Source organism: Apus apus, chromosome 19 (assembly GCF_020740795.1).
Source record: "Apus apus isolate bApuApu2 chromosome 19, bApuApu2.pri.cur, whole genome shotgun sequence".
Taxonomy (NCBI): Eukaryota; Metazoa; Chordata; class Aves; order Apodiformes; family Apodidae; genus Apus; species Apus apus.
In genome coordinates, this window is record NC_067300.1 from 10,858,267 (window position 1) to 10,882,099 (window position 23,833).

A 23,833-nucleotide genomic window follows, 5' to 3' on the forward strand; every position below is an offset into this window, starting at 1 on the left:
TAAATGGAGTAATTACTTTTCAAAATCTGAGCACAATTTAGAAAAGGGCTTATGCAGAACAGGGACAAGTAGTCAAACTCCTATGATCTGCAGAAAAAACTATCAATACAAACTAAGAGCTATATTTGAAATATAATTTGAACTTAACATTGCTTCCTTTTCCATTTGCTTGCAAGCATTTCCTCTCCCAGTTCTTTTCAATCCAGTGCTGCCTTTCTCAGAACAGAGATGTCAGAATCTGCAGCACGCTCAGCTTACACAAAGATGCACTTGTGTTTTATTTTTCCTACACTGACCCAAATTATCATTCATGGAAAGACAGTCAAGATTACGGTAACAAGGAATTCTGCCAGGAGTTGTTCCCACCTTGAAGATGGAGTAGAAACGGGTGAAGGCTGGTTGCTCTCAGAAACTCCATTTCCAGGGGAACTATGGTCACTGTCACCGTTGTTGCTCCATGACATGTTTGCCTCTCCCTCAAATTCTTGCCCAGACATAATTCTCTCGATCTCTTCCTCAGATATCTGTCGAACACACGACCATTACAGTTACTTCAGCTGAGAACAGAAACAAGGCAGATCCTCTGCACAGGAACACCTCGACCACACGGCCACATCCAGCAGTGCTGAAACTGCCCTGCACCCAGAGAAACCCTTCACCATCCCTGCAGATACCACAGCTCTCCTTCACATTTAACAATGTACAGGAACAACACTATTTACAGCTGCTTACAGTGACCTCCAGGGCCTGCAGTGCAATTCCAGTGACAGTAACAGACACATGAAAAGATGTCAAACACAGACAGGAATGAGCTGTAAATCAGCAGCTGTCATGCAGTGAAAAACCTGGAAGCAACTGAGGCCAGTTCATTGGGAACATCACTCAGCATTGGGCAGAGGTACAGGCAAACAGGAGTGGGGCAGGCTCCAGTTGAGAGAGCAACTGGGAGAGGCAAGGTGACACATGAAATCAGTCAGAACGTTTACAGGGAATCCCTGTTCACTGTTTTTCCTCAGGTAAGAAATAGGTGACACCTAAAGAAATAATCAAGCATCTAATACTTCTAACAAGTATTAGAGAGTAATTAATATATATATATAAAGCTAAAATGGACTAGAGAAAAAAAAAAAAAAGGAAAGGAATTCCTGGTAGCCTACAGCTTCAAAAAAGAGCCAGGTGTGCTCCTAGAGAAATGCTGCATCAGTGGTGGGGAAAATGCAACACAGCCTCTGGGCTTTTTTTTAAATTCTGTGCATGCCCCTTAGCAAGGCTGTCACACAGTGTGGAAAGACCTTGGGTTAACAGGCTGCAAGGAAGTGCAGTGAACTCTGAACATCACTTTCAAGAAACAAACATTGCTTAGACAGTTTATTCCAGCCCTGTTGCTTGGCTTTTCAAGGTTTGGCTTTGGACTGGGGCGAGTCACCTCTCCACAGGCACAGAGGCACAAAAAATGCTTGTGGTGTTATTTGTATTTTATTAAAATAAACAGAAAATGTTTCAAAGAGCCCTTTTCTAGAAGCAGCCATCATTTCTCAGGCACGCAGCACAAGCTGTTGTGCTGAATCACCTCGTGCTCTACAAGCCCTCTCCAGACAAGCTGCACCATCCCTCAGGCAGACATTTCCTGGGTGCCCCGCGTGCAGCCGCCGAGGGAACCGCGAGGCACGGAGGCCCTTGTGCAGCTCCCAAAGGACAGAGCGTCACTGCAGCCACAGACTGCTCAGGTGTTCACACAGGCAGCCTGGGACCACGCTGTGTCCCCTCTGGGGACAGACAGGCACCACCTGTATCTATAAATCTGCTGTTTGTGACGTGTGTTTCTAACACCCCTGGAGAGCCCAAGCCCTGCCACCCACCAGGCCAGGGCTCAGGACACAGCCAGACCAAGCCTGGCCCCATCCCACCCTGTGCTGCTGCCCCGGTCAGAGCCCACCACTGTACGGGGTGCCAAGGACAAGGGAGCAAAACCTGGAGGGACCCCTGGAGAAACAGCAGGACATGCTTACCTGGACAGGTCCAATGCTTTTGTTTCTGCCTCCTGGCATGCCATCCTCTCTGATTGCTGAAAGAAAATAACAACCCCTGGTGAGGAACACTACTGGTTGGTATTCCAGAAATATCCAAGAAGATATCTACTATTTTGAAAAAAATCTTTCCAACTTAAAAGATTAATTTTGCTCATTGAAGCAGTTTACATAGAAACCTCCCTGCACTGGAGAGCTTAGTGCTCTTTTATGTGATTCTTGAGTGACAGGTAATGAAGAAATAGCAAGTCCTTTATCACAATTGATTTCCAAATAATTTGAGATGTAGCACACGGCAACCAACCCTACCTCACCTCTGGAAATAACCCAGTGAATGCCCATGACTGCCAGGAACTGAAGGCTGGCACTTCTCACTCAGCTGCCCACAGCCCTGTGAGCCACGAGCCCAACTCCTCCTGGCAGGTCCCATCCGGTGCTGCCACAGAGGTAAAGCCCTTCAGGAACTACTAACACCACTGTCACCTCAAAGGGTCAGATCTCCTAGTGCTGCCATGGAAAATGGAGGGGAGATGTTGTACCCAGCCAGCTGCACCCAAAGCTGCAGTTTAAAATATGAGTTACTAGCCCAAGCCATGCAGCTTCACTCTCAAAGGCAGCCTACCTTCTCAATAGAACTGCCTCATTTTTAAGGCTCTTTAAACAATTTCCAGGGAACTTCAGTGAAGTGCAATGAAGATTATACTGAAGCTGCTCCTCTGCCTTCCTCTTCACCCTGCTTTTCCCTTTAGCAGCAGAGCAGCTCTGCAGAAGACAAGTGCTCAAGGACCTCTGTGGCTCCTTGTGCCTCCTCTCCCAGGCCAGGTCCCCTCATTTATCAGGTCCCAATCTCTTTCCCACCACGACCTGGCCAGACTTGGCACAAGATTCTCCCCAGCTGCATGATGACCTTGCTGCTGCCAGCCCTGCTTGGCACGCAGGGCCACAGGAGGCCCTCCCAAAGCTGAAAATGGCACAAAATTTCAGGCAAAATGCTTGTAGCAGAAGAGCCACACGGCTGTTTGATTTTAGAGCTGCTCAGCTCAAATCACCCCTGTCTGCCCTGGTGCTGGGGCTACTCAGGGGCTGCCCTGAGGCAATGGCAGCCAGGCAGAGCTGTACAGCACTTGCACACAAACCACATTTCCCCGAGTTGTGACCACTGAGGTGACCACTGTTTTCTATGAAAGCGCTTTCAAAAGACCATTGGTTTCCCATTAAAAAACTGTGACTGACATAACACTAAGCTGTCAGGGTTAGCTCTTTGTTACTGCACGTAGGGAGTTTTCATTTAATGGAACTACTGTATCAGTTTTTCAATTTTAGGGGAATTCTTCTAGTTTTTCAAGATATTTTATTGCTAACTGTGATTCAGGAAGCTACTTGGCTAATTCTGTGACAAGCCACGGGCATAAACTGCTTTAGTCTTCTGAATTTGAAGTGCAATTGTAGCAGACAACTGTAGCTCACACCTCGCTTTTCTAACACCCACACCCTGGGCTGTCAGGCTCCTCAGGGATCTGCCCTCTCGAACCTCACAAATAACTCTGCTTAGACCTGGTTACGAATCACAGAATCATCCTGCTTGGAAAAGAACTTTCGGATCCTCGAGTCCAACCGGGAAGTACCGCGGCAACCCCGGGCGGGCTCGGCACGGCTCAGACACGGCTCCGCGCGGGGGCTGCCGGCCGGGCTGTGCGCCCAGCGGCCGCCAGGGGGCGCCGCGCAACCGCGGCTGCGGGACACGGCGGGGGGGCCGCGCTGCGGGGCGACCCGCGGGGCTGCGGGGCCACCCCCGGGGCGACCCGCGGGGCTGCGGCAGCTCCGCTCCGGGGACAGGCTGGGAGAGCTGCGGTGCCCAGCCCGGAGTAGAGAGGGCTCCAGGGAGACCTTAGAGCACCTTCCAGTGCCTGAAGGGGCTCCAGGAAAGCTGGGGAGGGACCTGGGACAAGGGCAGGGAGGGAGGGGGACAAAGGGAGAGCATTTCAAGCTGAAAGACGGTAGACTGAGATATTTGGAAGAAATCCTTTAGTGTGAGGGTGGGGAGACCCTGGCCCAGGCTGCCCAGAGAAGCTGTGGCTGCCCCATCCCTGGCAGTGTTGAAGGGCAGGTTGGATGGGGCTTGGAGCAGCCTGGGCTGGTGGGAGGTGTCCCTGCCCGTGCAGGGGGGTTGGAATTAATTAGATGGTCTTTAAGGGCCCTTCCAACCCAAACCATTGTAGGATTCTATGATTCTGCTCACCTAGAGCCAAACTCCTCAGGTTAAAAGATTACCAGGAACTAGCATGTCTGCTCCAGCAAATAAAACTCCCCAAGATAATTTGTAATCAAAGCAGTCAGGAGATAAGCTTTCCATCTCAGCCCTAAGACACATTTTCTAGGGAAGATCCTAGTGGATTTGCAGCAAATTTATGGAAGTTTCAGTGCTTTTGACAGGCGGCTTTCATATGAATGATGACAATAAAGGCATCAACAGCTACATTTAAGAAACATGCGATGACCCTTCTGTCTGGCAGCCAGGAACGGATCCCTCCTGCCATCCTACCTGCACCTCCAGGAGGGAGCACGAACAGCCCTTGTCACAGCAGCACCCACTCCTGCCCAGACTCCTGCCTGCTGCCATTAAACTGACCCATCTCTGCTTGTCATGGGTCATGACATTTCCACAGATTAAAAACTCAAAAAGCCTGAACACTAGAGACATGACACTGAAATAAATTCCTCTCTGTTTTTCATTATTAATTTCTGAGCTATTTAAGATTTTCCATCCTGAAGATGACACTGCAGCATTTCATCCCCACTGCACATGTGAGGACTGGGGGGTGGCTGTCCCTAACCCAGATCCCCCTTGAGCCTTCAGTAAACTCGTACCTGGCCAAGCCCCCTCCAGCATTCCCCAGCTCCACAGGCTGCTGCCAACATCACCCACTGGGTGGTGAGTGATGACCCACACACTGTATTGCTGGGTAGCAACAGCAGGTCTAAGCTGCCATGACAACAAACAGGTAAACTCTGACCTCTTGGGACTTTAAAAGCCTGTCTAAGTGCATTTGGTTTTGCCACATTTAATGTATAGAAGCACAGAAGTAGCAACTGCCTCGCTCAGGATGCAAGGACAGATCCATCAGGAAGGACAGTCACAGACTGTTACTTTCCCTGAAAAAAGATATCACCATGGTCAGTTCTCCAGATATTTCCATGTGCTTTCAATTCACACTGATTTTTCCTCCAACACATTAAGAAACTAGTCCAGGATGAATTTTTCATCCATGCATAACTGTGCTGAGGTTCCACTGCTTCCTGTCAAGAACCCGAGAGGCAGAACCGCAGCAGAGCCACACGTTGCCAACACTGGCCTGGACTCACGACTCCACCACAGAGAAGCCTCATGCTGGTTGTTACCTTTCCTGTTCATGCCCATCTGGAGGCATTTGAGCAGCCGGCAGTACTGGCACCTGTTGCGCTGCTTGCGCGACATGACACAGTTCTTGTCACGACTGCATCTGTAGACCCGCTTGTTGCAGATGCTGCGCTTGAAGAAGCCCTTGCAGCCCTCGCAGGAGATGATCCCATAATGCAGCCCCGTGGCTCTGTCCCCGCAGATCAGGCAGGTTCTCTGATCCACCCGCTCATCTGCAAGAGAAGAGAAACAGTTTTGTGGTCACCAAAGCAGCTCAGCCGAGTTCTGGCACCCCAGGGCCTGCCTGGACACCACGGGGGCAAGAACAGCAGCCTCCATTGACCTTTGTGCTGCTGTTAGCAGAGAGGAACAAGGACCTTGAGGGGAAAAAGGGTCCAAAGTGCCCTACCTCAGCCCCACAGCCCAGATGTGCAAACACAGGAACCATGCTGGGCCGACAGCAACGAACACAAAATCCTGTCAACCCCTGGGTATCCCCTGAGAGACCTGCCCCCTCCCCGCATCCTCCAGCAGCACCAGCAAAGCCCCACAGCACAAGTCACCACCCAAGTGAATTACATTATTCACCATTACAGAAACAAAGGTACAGTTAAGCCACGATGATGTGATTTTACTGTTCCTTTTCCAAACCTTTGGAAGGCCTGCGGATGGCTAAAAATGTAAATAGCAGGACTCCCAGCAACAGGAGCTGTCACATTCAATTCAGTATCTTCGGACTCTGACATTGCCCTGGGACAGAGCAGGGAGGACGCTCAGCTCAGCGAGAACCTGGAGCAGGCAGTGACCTCCCCAGGCACCCATGATGCCAAATGGAAAGGACAAAGTAAACAGTATCTGCAGAGACCCAGGCAGTTACCCCAGATGGATCCTTGTGCCTTTCATCTGCACAGGGAGGCTCAAGCCTTGCTCCACATGAGCAGCCACACTTCAGATGATGCCATGGAGTTTCAGCAGCAGCTTTTCCTGCAGCAGATGTTTAGTGTAAACAGCTTAACCCCTTGCACACCAGACCAGGCTGCCTGCCCCTCCGGTGCTTTAACCCACCAGTATCCCCACAGCTGTTAACAGGGCTGCACTGCCAACACAGGCACTACTCAGGTTTGTTCAGAGGTACACACACATCTGCTGTACCCTTCATGGTCTTGCTTTCCTACTTGTCAAATAATCATTACCTGGATGACTAGATGACCCTGGCTGTGCAAGGTGGAGGCACCAGACAACAGAAGGGGCATCACTTTGGTTTGGAGCAACAGGACATGAGGAACCACACTTCTTTCACTGCCATTCACTTCCCAGGAATGCTGGTTAAACCAGATTATTCTTGGTATTTCTTGGCTTGAATGTGTGACCCTGCAATCTCCGATGGGCAAAAATACCCACAGCTACAGCAAGACCTGGGAGGTGGTAAAAGTTCCCTGCAGCTCCCTGGGGCAGGTGCTGCATGTGGTTCTCCATGTGAGCCTCATGGTCCCAGAGTTTAACCTCAGTGTCTCAGTCCTGTCTCTCCATGCTATAAGTATTTTGTCACCTTTCATTAAAGCCAAGGTGCTCAGGGGACACAAGAAGCACAGACACTTCCCAAGACCCACCTCATGGATGCAGCCTGTGCCGTGTAGAAAGTCACTCCTCTATAGCCCAACCATTCAAAACACAGAGGAGAAACTTCTGTGCTGCAGGAGCTCACACCATGGCTCCAGTCCAACTAAGGAAGAAATCAGGGGTACGTAGCAGCGCCCACAGAGCAGTCCAGGCTGTCCTGGGAGGGGGAGGTGGGACAACCCATTTTGTTTTGCTCAGCTAAATGATACAGACCTTGAAAACCCTAATCCGAGGACAGCACTGCTTGTGAAGATGAGCTGGTTCAAATGCACCCCAGCACAACAACACCCAGCCTGGCTTTCCTCACTTAGGTTTGATCAGGCAGTTTTCCAAGACAATAGTGTTCTTATCTAGAGGATTTCTGGAGCAGCAGGAGTTAGAAGTCACAGTGAAGTCCACTCTAACCTCCATAATACCTAAGCACCCCAACAAACCAGCATGGAGCTTCTTACTACTGGAGAACACGTGAATGCAATAGAAATAATGAGCCAAATGGATTAGGATCAGAAATTAAACCAGTTTTCAGCTACAGGAGCCAAGTGAAAATCTAAACCAGCTGCTCTTATTCACAAGCAGCTTTCTCCAGTGTCACCACAGCAGAAACTATAACCATTCTGTACTAAACTTTACAAGGTTTGCTATGGCACAGCATGCGCTTTTCTGCAAATTTCACTGCAATTGTTATAAAACCTTAAAAGAGATGAATGAAGGAAGCACAAAGTTTAACCAAAGAAACATATGTGGTGTCATCACCACCCTGAAACCCTCCCCGTTTTACAGGACTGACAACCTCAGGTATGTGCTTAATGCAGGCTGCTGAGGAATGCTGGCAGGGATCAGGAGGGGCTATCGGAGCATCTGGCTGCAGGGAAGCAGCTAAACATGACTTTGTAGTCCCCGGTTGCATAATCTCTATCTTCAGGGATCTGATAAGGGCTGGGAGGGGGCTGGGGATTAGCTGGGGACAGAAGTCCTCTATCTGCAGGGTTTCCCTCAGCATCACTCCTGACCCTCCCCAGGCCCCCCCAGCCAGGCCATAAACCACAGGGGTCCCGAGGGCAGCAGCAGTGGCCACACTGGCCACCAAGCACGTCATGGGAGCCATGGAATCACAGGTGTGCACACAGGGCAGAGCGTGGATGAGGATGCTGGGGACAGCTGCAGCATCGCGGGGGGGCTCTGGGGCTCCCTCCTCACCCCCGCAGATGGATGGTCCAGGATAGAAATGAGGGATCATCTCCAGGCACAGCTTTTTGCTGTGGGAAGAACAGGGCCCTCGCCCAGCAAACACTGGGAGCTGGAATGATGAAAGTGCAGAGGGATCAGGATCCTTCCCTGGCCATCCCCATCTCCCTGCCAGCAGGGTGATGAAGCAGAGTGAAAGGCCACACTCCCTGCACATCCCTCCCTGCCCACACTGCCCAGCCCTGCCTTCCCAGGCTGACATTCCCTAAGGAGCAGCAGCACACACTGTGGACAGAGACCTCCAGGAACCAGAGAGGTGCCCGCACCCCCCATAAACGGCCACTCAAACAGAACTTACATTAAAAAATAATTCCCTACAGAGCATCTTAGGGTTTCAGAAGCTTAAAACCTCCTGTAGGAGCCGTGACCAGCCCCCCAGTTTCCCTGCTCCTGACCCTGCTTAATCAAGTGCCTTGCGCAGCCCGAGGCTGGGGCAGCCAGGGAGAACCACTGCAAACTTTACCAAAATGGTAAAGCACAGGAAAAATCAAAGCAGTTTTGTGCTGGGGGTGCTCTCAGCTTCCTTAAACTTGAAATTTCATTAGAATGTCAAAACTTTAGTAGGTACAATAATTTTAAAACAAGTAGTCTCCCCTCCCTCCTCTGTCACCGCTTGTCTCACCGATTCCTCTGGTTTTAAAAGCCATAAAAGACAACATAGATTAAGAAACAAAGCAATTGAAAAGCAGATTTTTCAAATACCTTGCACATATTTTATTTTAGAGAGAGATGCCTGAGGAAGCTCCCCCCCCAAATTTTCCTGATGGATCTTACATCTAACGCACTCATACCCGGGATATTCTGGCTTTGTTCTCACAGCCCATTGTAGCAGGGGCCACTAAATCAAACAGTTGCTGCTACGACAAAAGCACTCACAAAAATCTCAACCTCATCTTGAACCCTGAAGATTTTTATGGCTACTCCCTTGCTAACCCGTCCCCAAAGCCACATTAAAGGATGTATTGTTTTCAAAGGTCATGGTAGGTTTCATACCACATTTTAATACAATGTAAATTCTCCAAGAATATTACGATGCTACACAAGAGTTAGAGAAGATGGTGTGAGAAAGAGAAGACATCTCTCCTTGTCTATGTTTTATAAGGCAAGTAGTAGAAGCAAGATATTTATTTTTTTAAAGGCTTGCTTTTCTCCTCAGTGAAATGAGAAGCCTTGATAAATTTTAAAAGAAAATTCCTACAAATTTTCAGAATACCTTCAAATCCTGCTGAAGGACACACAAAGACACGAACAGAAAACACTGAAGTGCATGAATGACCATATAAAATACACAGCAAGCAAACTACAGTACAGGGACACAGGTCCAGCCTTCAGGAGGCCTCCACCCAATCCCACCTGTATCCCTCCTGGGGCAAACACCCCGAGCAGGCGGCAGGGAATCACCTTTGGTGCTCCAGGAGCAGGCAAGGAGCACGTTCCTGGCAGGGACCAGGTGCTGGCTTCATCCCCACGCTGGGGGAGGATGGCACCCAGCCCTGCCGACGCAGCTTCACCCTGCACAGCACCCACAGCTCCCTGCAGCTCTGCTGTGGCAACCAGGCCGGGCTGCTGGCGGGGCGGGTAACACCGGTGCTTTGTAACGGAGCAGAAACAAAGGCTTTATTTCCTGGAGTAAGGCCCAAAGTGCAGGCACAAACCCTCAGCCAAGCCCCCTGAGCAACAGTGCTGGGCTTTGGTCCTGCTGAAAAGGAGGAGGGAGGACACAGAAAGCTGCAGTTGGCAAAACTTCCCATTTAAATGTGATTCACAGCTAAGAACATCTTCTCATAGCTGGAAAAAAGGTTACAGATGACACTCAGCACTGCAATTCATTAATATATTTAATATCTTTTTAAGTGTGTATAGTTTGTTTCCTTCCTGATTAACTCGCCCTATCACACACACCCTCTAGCTGGGTTTAAATCTCAAGCTGCTAAATACCAGCTGTTTGGGGAGGGCAGGAGGGGGGATCTCACACGTGTGCTACTGAAATCCTCACCAAATCCCGCTCACCTCTGATGATGCCTCAAACACAAACACGTGTTAAGAGTTTCTTTTTCCTCATTATTCCTAATGTTTGGGGGGGTTTCATAATTAATTTTAGTTTCAAGAAAACCAACCTGCAAAATTCAGGACAGAGCTGGGGTGATTCCCCACTCGCTGCCCAGTGCTGCATTGTCCAAACAAGCCCACCTCTCAAACCAGGCATGTTTGCTTAAGGGGCTTTTCTTTAATTTACAATCTATGAACACAGGGATTGAATTTTCTGTCCAGTGGTCACTCCCTGGCCAAGCCCACGGCTGGGTGCACAATGGGCTGGAACATCCCACTCCCCCATCAGCCCCACACTGGATCAGGGGATCCCAGCCCCACGGTGGATCAGGGGGAAGGCACCAGGGTCCTGCCTGGCTGCAAGAGCAGATTGTGCTGCCCCGGATCAGGCCAGCCATGGTGAGGGTCTGAATGGAATTAACCCTCTGTGAACTAAAACAAAAACATTTGTGTGCCCAGCTGGGATAAAGGTTAATTTAAATGGACAAGCCTGCTCAAGTCCTTTAAAAAAAAATATTAAAAAAAGGGGAGGGGGTGGGGGGAAGAAAGAGGCTGCCTGCAACCTTGCTCTCTGTACTGTAAAAAGATGTTATACTTATGGAGACACAGAGAGCAAGGCTGCATTTTAAAAGGCACCAAGTGAATATTGAGGAGAAACGGCTGGTACATCTCAGCTCTGCTCTCCTTTTCTAGTAATTAAATCCAAAACTCACACTCTTACTCTACACTGATTTTGTTTCTGCCAAGGAAGAGCTCAGTCAAAAAAAACCCACCACAAACCCTCATAAAACCCATAAATCATCAGTTGCTCTTTCTTGTGTAGGTATAAATCAAGAGCGTGCAGCTGATGAAACCATCACCCCCTCCGCGGCCGGGACCCATCACCATTTGCATATCAAAAACTCATCTGGACATGCAACTTCTGGGGGCAGGCAGGGAGCCCCCTGCCCCGGCCCCCCCCGGCCCCCAAACCCTGCAGGGCCCGGCAGGAGCCGGACAAGGGGCACGGCCGGACCCTCGCCCTGCTGGGCGGCTCGGGGGGGCGGCAGCAGGGCCCGATCCTGTGCTCCAGCCAGTTGTTGCACAAAGAGTTTGGAACAAAAGCCGCAGGCACCGAAGTGTCCCCGGAGCGGCCGCCCCGGGCCCGGGGGCTCCGCGGCCCCAGCACTCGCAGATGGCTCCAGGTTCAACAGTCGCTCTCCCCAGCCAACAACTTTCTCTAATCCAATTTCCGAAAAACAAAGCTATTTGCAGGGTCCCTGCCCTTGCTCCAGCCGGGCCAGATGCTCCAAGATGAGCTTTAGACCCTGCTTTTTAAAATTTGCAAAGCAGTAAGATCAAAACCTGGCTTGCCTGCCCAAAAAAATACTTCTCTTGGACCTCTTTAAATTCTCTAGATGCTCAATGAATAAGAATTATGCAGAATTAAGAAAATCTAAGATTAAAGCACCAGCAGCACAGCCCAGCAGTCCCTGCCTACCAGGAGGCAGGGCCCAGGCACAACTAGATAATGACTTTTCAGAATGTGGGTGACCCAAACGGGCAGCGAGCCCTGCTTAAACACGTCGCCTTTATTCCGAAGAGACCTTTGCCACTGTCTTCAATCATAGGGAAAAAATAAAAGGTTTAAACTATCAGTGAACTGGTACTAGTCCCAGGAGGGACAGAGCTACGTTATCAAGTGCCTGCATGACCCCGATACTATCAATAATTAACAATACTAAATAAAGCTCTTCCAGATGGTCAGAGGGATTAAGAAGTTTAAAATATAAACAAATTAAGCCACAAAACAAACTAATACCCTTTTTTTCTTCTCCTTTAATTACATAATCCGGCTGGCAGCCGCAGCCTGGGGTGCCGGCCAGGACCCCGAGTCCGGGGCTGCCCCGGAACGGAGGAGAAAAGGAGAAGCCCCTGACGGCTGGTTCGGTGCCGAGCCCCGCTGCGAGCCGAGCCCCGGCCCCGCAGCCGCTCCCCGGGCCGTCCCGGGCGCTGGGACGGGGCAGCCCCGCGTCCCCCCTCCCCGGTGCCCCAACAAAGGCCGGGCCCAACCGCCCCCCGCTCACCTTCCATGCAGGTCGAGTCCCGCTTCATCCCCCCGTTGCCGCCCCTAGGGCCGCCTCATGGCGGCGGGAGCGGGGCCGCGGCGCGGGCGGGCGGGCAGCCCGGCTCGGCCATCGCCGCCGACCGGGGCCGGCCCATGCTAACGAGCCGTGACGTCACCGCGCCCGCCCCGCCCCGCGCGCCCGCCCCGCCCCGAGAGCCGCCCGCACCGACCGGCCCCGCCCCGCACACACCGGCCCCGCACCGACCGGCCCCGCCCCGCACACACCGGCCCCGCACCGACCGGCCCCGCCCCGCACAGACCGGCCCCGCACCGACCGGCCCCGCACAGACCGGCCCCGCACAGACCGGACCGGCCCCGCCCCGCACCGACCGGCCCCGCCCCGCACAGACCGGCCCGGCCCCGCACACACCGGCCCCGCCCCCGCACACACCGGCCCCGCACACACCGGCCCCGCCCCCGCACACACCGGCCCCGCCCCGAGACCCCGCGGGGCGGAGCGTGGCCACAACTTCGCGTGGTTTTTCCACCGATTCCCAGCAAGGTCAAGAGAAGCGGCTGCTGAGAAACAACATTTACACGTACCCAGAGAAATCAGGAATGTCTAGTATGAAAATTAGTTCCGTAAGTATGGAAACCATCTCTGTGCGCCGGTAACAGCTACCGGCCAAAACCCCCTTCTAGGTTTTAACGCCAGCTCGGGATGGACGGACGGGTCCTGCCGACGCAACGAGCCCGCAGCGGCAGCACCTGGCGGTGGGCAGAGCTGCCCGCACCGCACACGGCAGGGGATGGCACCTTCCCTTCCCGCACCCACCAGCTTGCATTCCCTTTCCTAACGGGAACGGTTTCGGCAGCGCTATTGCTGGAAGGGGGTGAGAATCCCACCGGCCACAGCTCCAAACAATCAGCAGAACAGTGAAAAACACTCCATGTGACACAGGGCGTTGTGTGTCTTTCCCCAGTTTTTCTCTCCCATAGGAAAGCAGTCCATGCTGCTCATGGAATGTCTCTGCCTCCAAACTTGATGGCTCTGCAAACCTTCACAACGATAAATCTGTGGCTGATTTAGCTTCCCCCCAAACCAGGTATCTCTGTGGTAGCACCAGCACCGCGAGCTCTCTGTCAGATACAGCCTCATGTTTCTCTGCAGCAGTGAACGTTTTCATGAAACTCTTCTGCTCCTTCACCCTCCCCTGGGATGAACTCAGCCTCAGATACTGCACAGTTCACGTGTTCTTAGAGCTGCCCACATGGGGTGCCCCATAATGTGTCCCAGTGGTGAGCTGGGTTTGACCAAGCAAGGCTCACCACACCGAGGAGTTTGAGGGAATGGCTGACAACGTTCCTGCCAGGGCCCAACTCAACCTGTGCTCCAGATGTCTACCCTGGCTGTTCAAAAGGCATCATCTGCTTCTGTTCCTCCTCCTGAGGACCACAGGGCTCAACCACGCTCTGAGAAATGGCTGACTTAAAATAAACAAGGCACAGAGGCAACAAAAGAGGTCATATTTCACTTGATCCTAAGCCTGAAATTTTATTGCTTTCTGGTGACATCCAGCCCTGCAAACAACCCCCTGTGAGCACAGAGCAGAGCTCAGCAGTGTCCTGCTGGCAGCCTGGGCACCCGGCTCCAGCTGATCCCCCTGGGCAGGGAGGTCTGACCAGACGGTCCCTGCCAACCCCAGCCCTTCGGCCACGCTGTCGATCCATAATCCCGTTTGAACCCAGCACTTGGGCAGGAGCAGGTGTGGGATGCAAGAGCAAGCTGTGACAAACCTGCCCTGCTGGGCCAGGTCTCCGGTTGCTGGTGCTGTAGATCCGCCCAGTCGCTGCGTTGCCCCTTGACGGACTCTCCAGATTCACCTCCCTCTTCCCGCTGGAGGTTCCCGAGCGGGGCTGTGCGAGGAGCTGCTCCCCTGGCCACGCAGGGCAGGTCCCCGCCGCACTATTGACACAGCTGCTGGCCATTGTGCCGGCTCCCAAAGCCCCGCATTCCTCCTCCCGTGCGAGCTCTCCGCTCCTCCCGGCACCCCTCCGAGAGCTGTGACCAGAATGCCGAGTGCTTATTTTGTAACGCCGCGGTGTGACGGGGACACAGCCAGCTGAAAGAAAGCAGCTTAATCTGGGGATAACAGGCCGACACGAAGCTGCTCACACCAGGGCTGTTGGGACTCAGAACAGACACACACCAAAAAACATCCCACTAATTCAGAAACAACTGGAAGTGTAGACAAAACCTGGCTGGGAAAAGGATAATTGGCCAAACAACCCAAATCTTCCAAATTAATCTAAACTCACACTAAATACACATATCACAGTTTGCCCATAATAAATCCTTAAGAGCAGGAAATGATTGCAGAGCTCTGGAAGTGTTCTGGAAAATGAGAGGCCAAACTCGGGATGGGCAGAGAGCAGGAAGAGAGACAAGAAAGATTAATTCCATTGTCTGAACCAAAGGACACAGGAGGTTCTCCAGGGCATGCTGAGCACTGGCTCATCCCATCCCAACCAGGTCACTTGTCTGCAAGTGAGGACAGGAAAAATGCTGCATTTTGCTGCAATTTGTCCCAAGTGAACCGCGGACAAAGAGCCCCCAGCTGGCACAGCAGCCAGGAGATGGTGTGGATAAGATCCCAGGTTATAAAGGCAGGAGAAAAGGAAAGTAGGCATAAGAGTTGTGCCACGCTTTGAAAGGCAGCCTGTACAAATGCAGGAGTGCTGCGAGAGCTTTTCTTTGAGAGCATCTTCCCTATTTCCTTTTGGGAACAGGAGTGTTTCTTCCGGGCTTTTCAGAAACGTGGAGCCCAACCGGAGGCGTGAGGCAGACGCTGCCAGAGCAGCCAGCGAGGACACCGGGACACTCTGCAGGCACCACCTGCCACAGCCCATCCCTAAAAACTTCCACCAGGACACCCGGACCCGGGCAGAGCGGCGGGGCCCGGGGTGGGGGCAGCCCTCCCAGCCAGCGCTTCACAGCTCCCGCCGCGCTCTGCCCATTTTCATGACAATCGGGGCTCTGTTGTGTGGACACAGTTTGAGACATCGGCCCCTTTGTGGCACGAACAAAGTGCGGGTTGTGGCGGGACCGCAGAGCCCGGCACATCTCGGCACCGACCCCCGGAGCTGCCAGCGCCCCAGCTCGGCCCCCGCCGAACCCAGCACTGAACTGGTGTGGATTCCAAGGACGCACCGGAGGAAATAGCAGCAAACAGACGGGGCCGCGGGCGGAGCGGCTGCTCCGGCGCCGATGGCCAAGGCCCGGGGCTGGTTTGCAGATGTAGCTCAGCACGCTACAAACTCAGCCCAAGGCACCTCAGCAGCCTCAGGACGTGACCCTGCCAGCCTCCCCAGCCAGAGAACCTGCTCCAGGTAAAACACAGCACGTACTTCCCCAAGACCTCCATGGCCTTCACTCTGTGTGTACAGGTAGTTCAGAGACAATGCAAACATTAAATCAGCATTGGTCGGAGAAGCTATGGAAGGAACTGCAATGAAATGATCATAAACATCTGCCTGACTTCTGAGGGTTTAATGACAGATATGGGTAATTCCTCTGCTCCCCAGCATCAAACACACCAGGAACGTGTGCTCAGTAATTCTGGTGAAGGTGTTCACTTGGTGTACACAAAATCAAGCATCTTTGCTCTTCTTACCAGTTTGATAGGTCATTGTGCAAAATGAATCCTTTTATAAAATTTCCAGGTTTATTTGTTTATTTCTATTTTTATTTGCCTGGCCACTGAATTTCCCATCCCCGTCTACTGAATGGTTTGCAAGGAGAATTTCATTGCATCTTGCTTGATGGGTGACAAACAGTGGAGACCAGGTCTGTATAACAGAGGAAAAAGCAGGGGGGAGGTTAAGGGTTCCTTAGAGAGGAAAAAAGGAAAACAAATGGGACTGTAGGCATGAGAAGTATATGGTTTTACTGCCTTAGTGGGCAAGTACAAGAAAGGAGAATTGCAAAGGGAGCAGCTTTACATTTCTATGAGCAGGCAATCGAGCTCCTTTCTAAACCCTTTGCAGAAAGAGCTTCCCCTAGGAAGGGATGACTCCATCCCAGTCTGGGAGCTCATCTCCTGTAGCTCCCAGTAACCCAATCGGTCATGCAGTGTCAGAACATTCCAGAAAACACAGGGAAGTCCTTGAGTGGGGTCCTTGTTACCAGTGATAGCCCCAGCCTGGATTCTACCCTCACACCCTCCTCGTGTCCTCCTGCAGAGGGTTGTTCCTCCCATGGGCCCATCCTCAGGTACAGAATCCCCCAATAAACAGCTGTGGGGCCTTGTCCCCTTGTCCCACCTACAGAACCTGCCACCCTCCAGCACCCAGACAATGGGCAGGAATCTCTGCATCCAAACCTGGAATGGGTCTGTGCCTGGGCAGAAGGTTTTGTGGGATGAAGGGAGAGAGGAAAGGGGCACAGGTCAGGGACAGAGAGCATCCCCCGATCTGAAGAGGCAGGAAACGTTTCGTGCATTGAAGTGGGAAAGTGAAGAGTCAAAAGGATACTTTCGGCCCGACTTACATCAACTGTAGTTTTAATAGTAACAACAGCAGCCCGGCAGTTTGTTGTTATAGCTGCTGTTATCGTTATTGTTCTGCAACACTGTTCCCAAACGAGAAGCAACAATGGCTGGTGTCCCCAGGAAAAAAAACCAAACCAAAACAGACAGTGAAAGGACATTTCCTCACGCTTCGGGTCAGCAAAACAAAGAGGAAAAAAACTTCCGAACCGCAGCTGCAGGTTCTGTCCCTGCATCAGCCCCGGGGACGCCGCCAGAGCCACCGAGCGGGGTGACAGCGGCAGCAGCGGGGGACGAACCCCGGCCGGGCACGGAGCGGGGGGAGCACAGCACAGACCCCCCGCTCCCTGCTCACCCGTGGGGAGTCCCGGCCGTGTCCCCGAGGGGCCGGTCCCCCCGGTGCCTCCCCCCGTGGCTCGGGCTGGCGGGGCCGGACAGGAGAGGGCAGCACCCGACTGAGGGATGGGGGCGAGGGGGCGACCAGCGCCGTGTAACCTCCGTGGAGCTGCAAAACAAGAGCTTCAAATCCGCTCCGGTTCTCCCCAGGAGCTGCCACCAGCAGCAGCCCCGGTCGGCGTCCCCGCTGCCGGGACGGTCCCCAGGTGACCGGGACATAACCCAGTCCCGCTGTGGGCTGCTTCGCCCTTTGCTTTTGTTGTTACTGCAATTAACTTTTCTGTTATTAGGAGTAGCTATTCAAAATGTCTCTCTTTGCTATTGCATTTAACTTGATGTTTGTAGTACTATTTTCTTGTTTTACAAGAAAAGGAAACGCTGAACAGAGATATCATTGCAGAATCTACAGGAATTAAAGTGTGGAGAAACTACCTGGAGTGCCCTGACAATAACCCCAGACCTGCCTTTTGCTCCCAGGTAACTGGCCAAGGACACACCCCCTCAGAAAACAGCATCAGCCACTGAAAAAAGATAATCACCAGAACCCCCAGCTTCTCTTCCCCCTGATAAAGTAGATTCTCAATTTTCACATCATCTCCACCAGCAGCTCCCAGGCCCCTGGTACCACCCACCGCAGTTATCACGAGGTCCCAAATTAAGATGTACGTGACTGCAAATAAGAGCAAATTTTTCTAGACCAACACTAGGGGAAAAAACCTTCCAACCTCCTCTCTGCTCATAAAGCTGCACAGGGCAAACTATTCACATGGTTATTGCTGACAGGCAGTGAGGCTGCTGCAGTGAGGGGGTGGCTTCTTGGGGTGTAAAGACTGGATCGAACAAGCAGTATTTAAGACAATTAGGTTTTCAAAGAACCTACACTAAACATTTCTTTCATGTGTAATCAAATTATGTTAAAGCAAACCTCATAATTTAAACCATTCCATTGGTCAGCTCCTATTTGTTTTCCCTGCACCCTCATTTTTGCTCCAGATCTGTCACATTACATTAACACCTTTCCTACTCACTGCCTACAGAAATAACAGCCTTCGACATGCCTGCACAATCCATTTGTCCTGCTCTAATTACTTTTTGACATAGCCTCTTCTGCTGTTATCTTGCCTTTTCTGACCTCTGTCTGCATTAAAGCCATTTAAAACAATATTTAAACTTGGTATCTATTGTGATGGGTCTTATAAGATAACATTGGAGTACCAGGCAGCAACATTTTGTAAATCAAATATTTAAATGTATGGTAATAAGATAATGTAGTCGAGGAGGAAAGCTCCTGCATATGCGTAACAGCTACAATGGGCTGCAACACATTTTCCAGAGGAAATTCCTATAGTCAGAAGGCTGTTCTACAGAACTACATAGGTAGCTCAAAGACAAACAGGGTCTTCTGTGTACTAAGAAATTTCCCTTAATTTCACAAATGGGGAGAAAAGCAGGAGAAACTGGGAAAAGTGGTCATCTTGCACCAAAATCACCCCAAAACCCAGCAACCAACCAGAGCAGGCAGCAGAGGTCAAGCAGGGTGCAGTGATGGTGGCAGTTCAGAAGGAAGCATGGCAAATCACATCTTCTCCAAACTCAGAGGAGAAACCCAGAACCTGTAATCCCAATATCCCTCTGTTTTCATCAAGCCCATTCAAAAAATGTGCCCTCATTTTCTTCAGTCCTGATTCACAGAAGATGAGCCTCTAGTTCCCAGCAACTTCCTCAGCTGAAGCAGCAGAGGATCTGCTCTGTGCCAAGTGGCTGCTTTGGAGTCAAGAACTTATTCCATGTGGTGGAATTAATTTTTTTGATATCAAGATGGTCCCTATGTACATATGTTTCAAGATACAGTCTAACTACTACTTCCCACACCATCCAGCCTCATGCTAACTTAACCAGTAACTAGTCAATATTTTACTCCCATTAGAAGATCCTTCACAAACCTACATTTGCTCTGGTTCATTTACAGGGTAATTAGCCAGTTCACATGAAGTTTCATCCTCTGGATACAGACAGTAAGGATCCAAGCACAGCTCTCCTGGGAAGGCACAGCTCTCTATTTTGTCTTCCAGATGACAGGACTATAAAACTGACGGGGGACGAAACCAGAGTCAATTAAAATACATTAAATGTAATGTAACAATGCTGTGATTTGTGAGAGCCAGCCAAGAGGTTTTATTTCTTGGAATTCCTCTAACTCTGTCCTAAGGACATTAGCAGCCCATGAATGTTGTGGAAAGCTCTTCCCACGATACTTCCCTACACACATTTTTATTTTCCCCTTTTTCTTTCCTGTCAGCAGCCCTGACCACAAAAGCCTCCCTCATTAAGGCATCCAGACACAGAAGGGTCCTGTGGATCCAGGACCAGAGCAGCCTGCTACTGGTCTGCTACTGGTCTGCTTGCAGCATCCCTTTTTGCAGAGCCCTGGAATCCTTCCTTTGGGGCACAGGCAGGTGCAGGACAGTGAGGAGATGGGCAGAACTATCAGCCCTGCCTCTGCCTGCTGCTGGGGCAAGGGTGGGCACAGAGCGGGCACCCCCACCTTTAGTGCTGCACAGCTCAGAAAGGCACTTCTTGCTGGTTTGAGTGGGTTTTTTAAAGTCATCATTTTCTTCCTTCCTCATTTTTTCATCCGTTTCAAACTTTTTTTTGAACAGAGCTGTTTGAGCAGACCTGGGACGTCGGTGACCCAAACAATACTATCAGCTATCCTGACCCCACTGGCACTGGTGTTAATAGTGTATCTAAAATCAATGCCCTGTTCCCAGGAAGGAGGAAACTTAAACATGTGCAGGGCTGGGCTGGGCCAGACCCACTCCCTGCAAGCCCTGGGCTGGTCTCAGGCAGGGACCAGAGCAGATGCAGAAGAAACAGCAAATTACAAATACTAAAATTAATATATTTTTTGCTCTTTTTAAACTTTTTCCCCTTGAGTTAAAATTACTTTTACTTCAGAGGAAGACTTTTAAAAATAAAATAATTCCTCACATCTAATCCTCTCAGACGACCACCAGCACCTTCCCAAGACCCCTCTGAAACGCAGTGCTGGCTTCTCTTGAGCTAAAACCAGGGGTCTGAGGTGATGCTGTGCTGGAGACAAGCTGATGGAATGTCTTGTTAGTGATATTGGGATGCATGACACCTACTAGCAGGAGCAGGTTAATGCCTCAGGGAACTACTGAAAGAGCAAGGTCGGGTCACCAGACCTGGAACCGAGACCATAGCATTTCCAATTTTTGTGCTCTCAAGCAGAGAGGCTGCAAGTTCCTCCATACAGCTGGCAGGGAACAACATCTCTCCCAGCAGCTGCCTGGGAAGCAGCTGCCCAGCAGCAGCCATGGACCTGAACTGCATGTGCAGGACCTCAAGCTGGAGGATCTCTGACTCCAGGCAGTGAGTATAGCCTAAAGGTGCCTTTAAATTACCTGCTCATGGAACCCACCTTTCTCTGTGACTGCCCAGGACAGCAGCCCCCAACTGGGGGGGTTGATTTCCCCTCATTGAGCTTGTCCTGGGCTGCACTCTGCTGTGCTGACCATCTTCTTTACAGCCAGCCCTGCAGCCTCCAGAGCATCACGGCAACTCCCCAGCCCTTGCTGCTTGTACTGGCTGGGCTGGCAGCGTGGAATTGCGTATTCCCCAAACCAACCAAACTCTCCCCGTCCCTCTCTGGGGCTGAGAAGCAGCACAGGCCTGTGTGTGCTGCAGCAGGACAGCTCCAACCATGCAGCACAGACAGGTAACCTCTCCAGCACAAGGTGCTGCAAGAAATCTGAGATGGTTTTAGAGGAAACATGGAAGATTCAGATTGGAAATTAAAATTATCTGCACCAACAACAGTCCCTGAATTTCAATGTTACATTTTTGGAATTCCAGTTGTATTATATTTTCACGTTGCTTATTTAAGATAAGCCTACTCATTTTTTAGAAGTTAAAAATTAAAATCTGCCTTAGTGTTTTGATCATGTATCTTGAAAACAAGGCAAATAAAACCCTCCCAAAGCTTACCAGCACCTTATCAGCAGCGAGGCTGGGGTTGTGTGTGCTGTGCTGTGATGACTCTGCAGCACACGTACTACAGAGAACAGTCCTTGCTACTCACGAGAGACACTCTCTAAATGTTCAGATTCACATCCCTAAGCTCAGTGAGGGTGGCACATACCCTGTGTTAGAACAGGCAAAATCACAGCTAGCAAGTTTCAACCCCAAATTTAGCAAACTGTGCTTATGCTACATTTATATAAGCAAATGGAAGATGTTAGAAAAAGGCCTCACCAGAATTAAACCACAGTCAATACTTGGTTAAACCAAGAGTTAGGCTGATCCAGCTCTATAGATACAAATGCTACTTAACAAAACAGAATATAAATGCCCACAGGGCAGCAACCCTCTTATTTAAATCAAAAAAGACATCCATCCTTTCCTGTGTGAATCCTTACTCCGTGTGTGAAGCCTTCCCCAAACCCAACTGCATTATTGCTTATTATTTGTAACAAAAGATAAACATTTTCCTTATGCCCTCAGACAGCAACCACAGAGGAATCCCCACACCCACACCTTAATGCGTACTGTTGTGTAGAATATAAAGTGCTCTGATTTAGTCTTATCCACCCACTAAATTGCTCCAAACTTTTCCTTGCACATATCATCTGAAAGTCCAGGGAGAAGCTGCTTTATGCAATGGCAATGCAGAGCAGGGTGACAGTCTAACATGGTGTCCTGCTGAGATCCAAGAATAGCAATGCCTTAAAAGGCAGTGATGTTGAGATCACAAGGAAAAGAGAATTAGGGCACAGCTGTGGAGTTCTGTAGGCTAAAACATAGACTCAATATGTCAGAGAAAATTAAATCACGGAGCTACATGTAATTTCTAGTCTCATTTATAGACTGTAGCTGTGCAGAATTTGTACGTGGGTCATACATGTGGGTTGTTGTGTTCCTGCACTCAGAAATAAAAAATTAAATTGATTTTAAAAGAAAAAACAAAGGAGTTATATGCAAACAGCAATACAGACACCTCTGTTCTGAATGGTGTTTACATGCTATTGCAGCTCTAACCTGGTTTTATAACCAGTCTTCCACCCAGCTCTTGAGGTCGAACAGAAGAGGCACAGTCTCTCTCATGGAATGAGCAGAGCTCACAGCTTTACCTGCAGTGCAAAACAAAGAAAGACTAAACCAACATGTCTGCAAGCTAAACACACCTGGAAAATGCCACAGGTGTTGTCAGGTAGTGGTAAGACACCCTGTCCCAAAACTGAAGGTACCAAAACTGAGAACAGACTTTTTCAAGGGCTTATTCCCCCCTGAAGAGTGATTTGCTTACATTTCTCAGAACCCTGTCCATGCATATTTCTTTATGCCTGAAGATGAGTACCAGCTTCTACTCCAAAAGCCTTCAGTATCCACAGAATTCAGCCCATTGTGCTCTGCCCGTATCTACTGTTGCAATCTGTGTCCAAGTGATGAATTTTGGGGGTGCTGGACTCAGAGCTGTGCTCAGCACCGGGAGGTTGGGAATATTCTCCAGCATCTCATCCCCAGCTCCAATCAAACCTCAGAAGGCAGCACCACTGGGATACCCTCACAGAGCTATTGGGATGTCAGAGCTGTGGAGCCAGAGGAGCCCATGGGTGCTGGTGGCCTTTAGGAACACCTGTCCCAGTGAGCTCCATCCCCTGGAAGCAGCCGGGCAGGGCCTCACCCAGCACCAGTCCCATGCACCACCTGACAAGAAGGCTTAAATTCTCTCTTCAGAAGGCTCTGAAGGCCAGGGACAGCTAAGAGAGAAGATGGAGGAACAAAATAAGCTGGCATCAAGGGAAGAAGAGACTGACTGGGCTGAGGTGTATGCAGAGAGCCTTCCTAAACAACTAGTTCTTGAGCAGTGGTGGATACGGAACAGGGAGAGAACAGGGGTAGGAAGCTGCACGTAATGATGACTTTGCTCAGCTAAGTGTATTTCCTGTGGAGCACTCAAAGCCCGACTTTCAAAGCACGCAGGTCTGTTGACAGCAGCTACCCTTTGTCTCTGAAGAGGTAAATTATACATCTGATTTGTACACAAAGTTGAAAAACTGTTAAAGGTTATGCCTGAGCTGCAGGCAGAGCTGAGGACCAACAACCACCAGGAGCCAATTCCCATGAAGGGATAAGACATGGAGAGATTTTACAGAGGGCAGAGAGTCCAGCAGCCAAGAGACAGGGAGAAGCTGAGACCAGGAGGGACCCGCGGGGCAGGGAAACAGTGTCCAGGGGATGGTGCTCAGGACGGGCCCACCAGCCCATCTCCCCGCTGGGGTTTCCGAGCAGTGAGGACACGGCTTTGCCACGGACGTCCCACCAGAGCCCTCACACAGGGCATGAGATAACCAGGAGGGCAGCGCTGGGGTTTGAATCCCCTTTGCAGCCGTGAAGGTGGGACTGCCCAGAGCAGGAAGGGCGCCGAGCGCGGTCCCCGCGCGCAGGCACCGCGCAGGGCGCGCTGCACCCCCCGCGCACT

The 23,833-nt window shown here is 50.9% G+C and overlaps 1 protein-coding gene across 3 annotated transcripts in view; it reads right to left on the reverse strand.

Moving 5' to 3' along the window:
- The window catches only part of NR6A1 (nuclear receptor subfamily 6 group A member 1), a 78,367-nt gene that overhangs the window by 13,628 nt on the left and 40,906 nt on the right, over nucleotides 1-23,833 (reverse strand). For 2 of the 3 annotated variants that reach the window (XM_051637016.1, XM_051637015.1), the window contains exons 3-5: nucleotides 5,427-5,657; nucleotides 2,010-2,065; nucleotides 367-524 (exon numbers count right to left, since the gene is read on the reverse strand). In XM_051637016.1, coding sequence (XP_051492976.1) covers nucleotides 367-524; nucleotides 2,010-2,065; nucleotides 5,427-5,657 — 445 coding nt within the window. Of the gene's footprint in view, nucleotides 1-366; nucleotides 525-2,009; nucleotides 2,066-5,426; nucleotides 5,658-12,404; nucleotides 12,498-23,833 lie in introns of those variants that run through there. The other variant, XM_051637017.1, reaches the window with a different exon arrangement.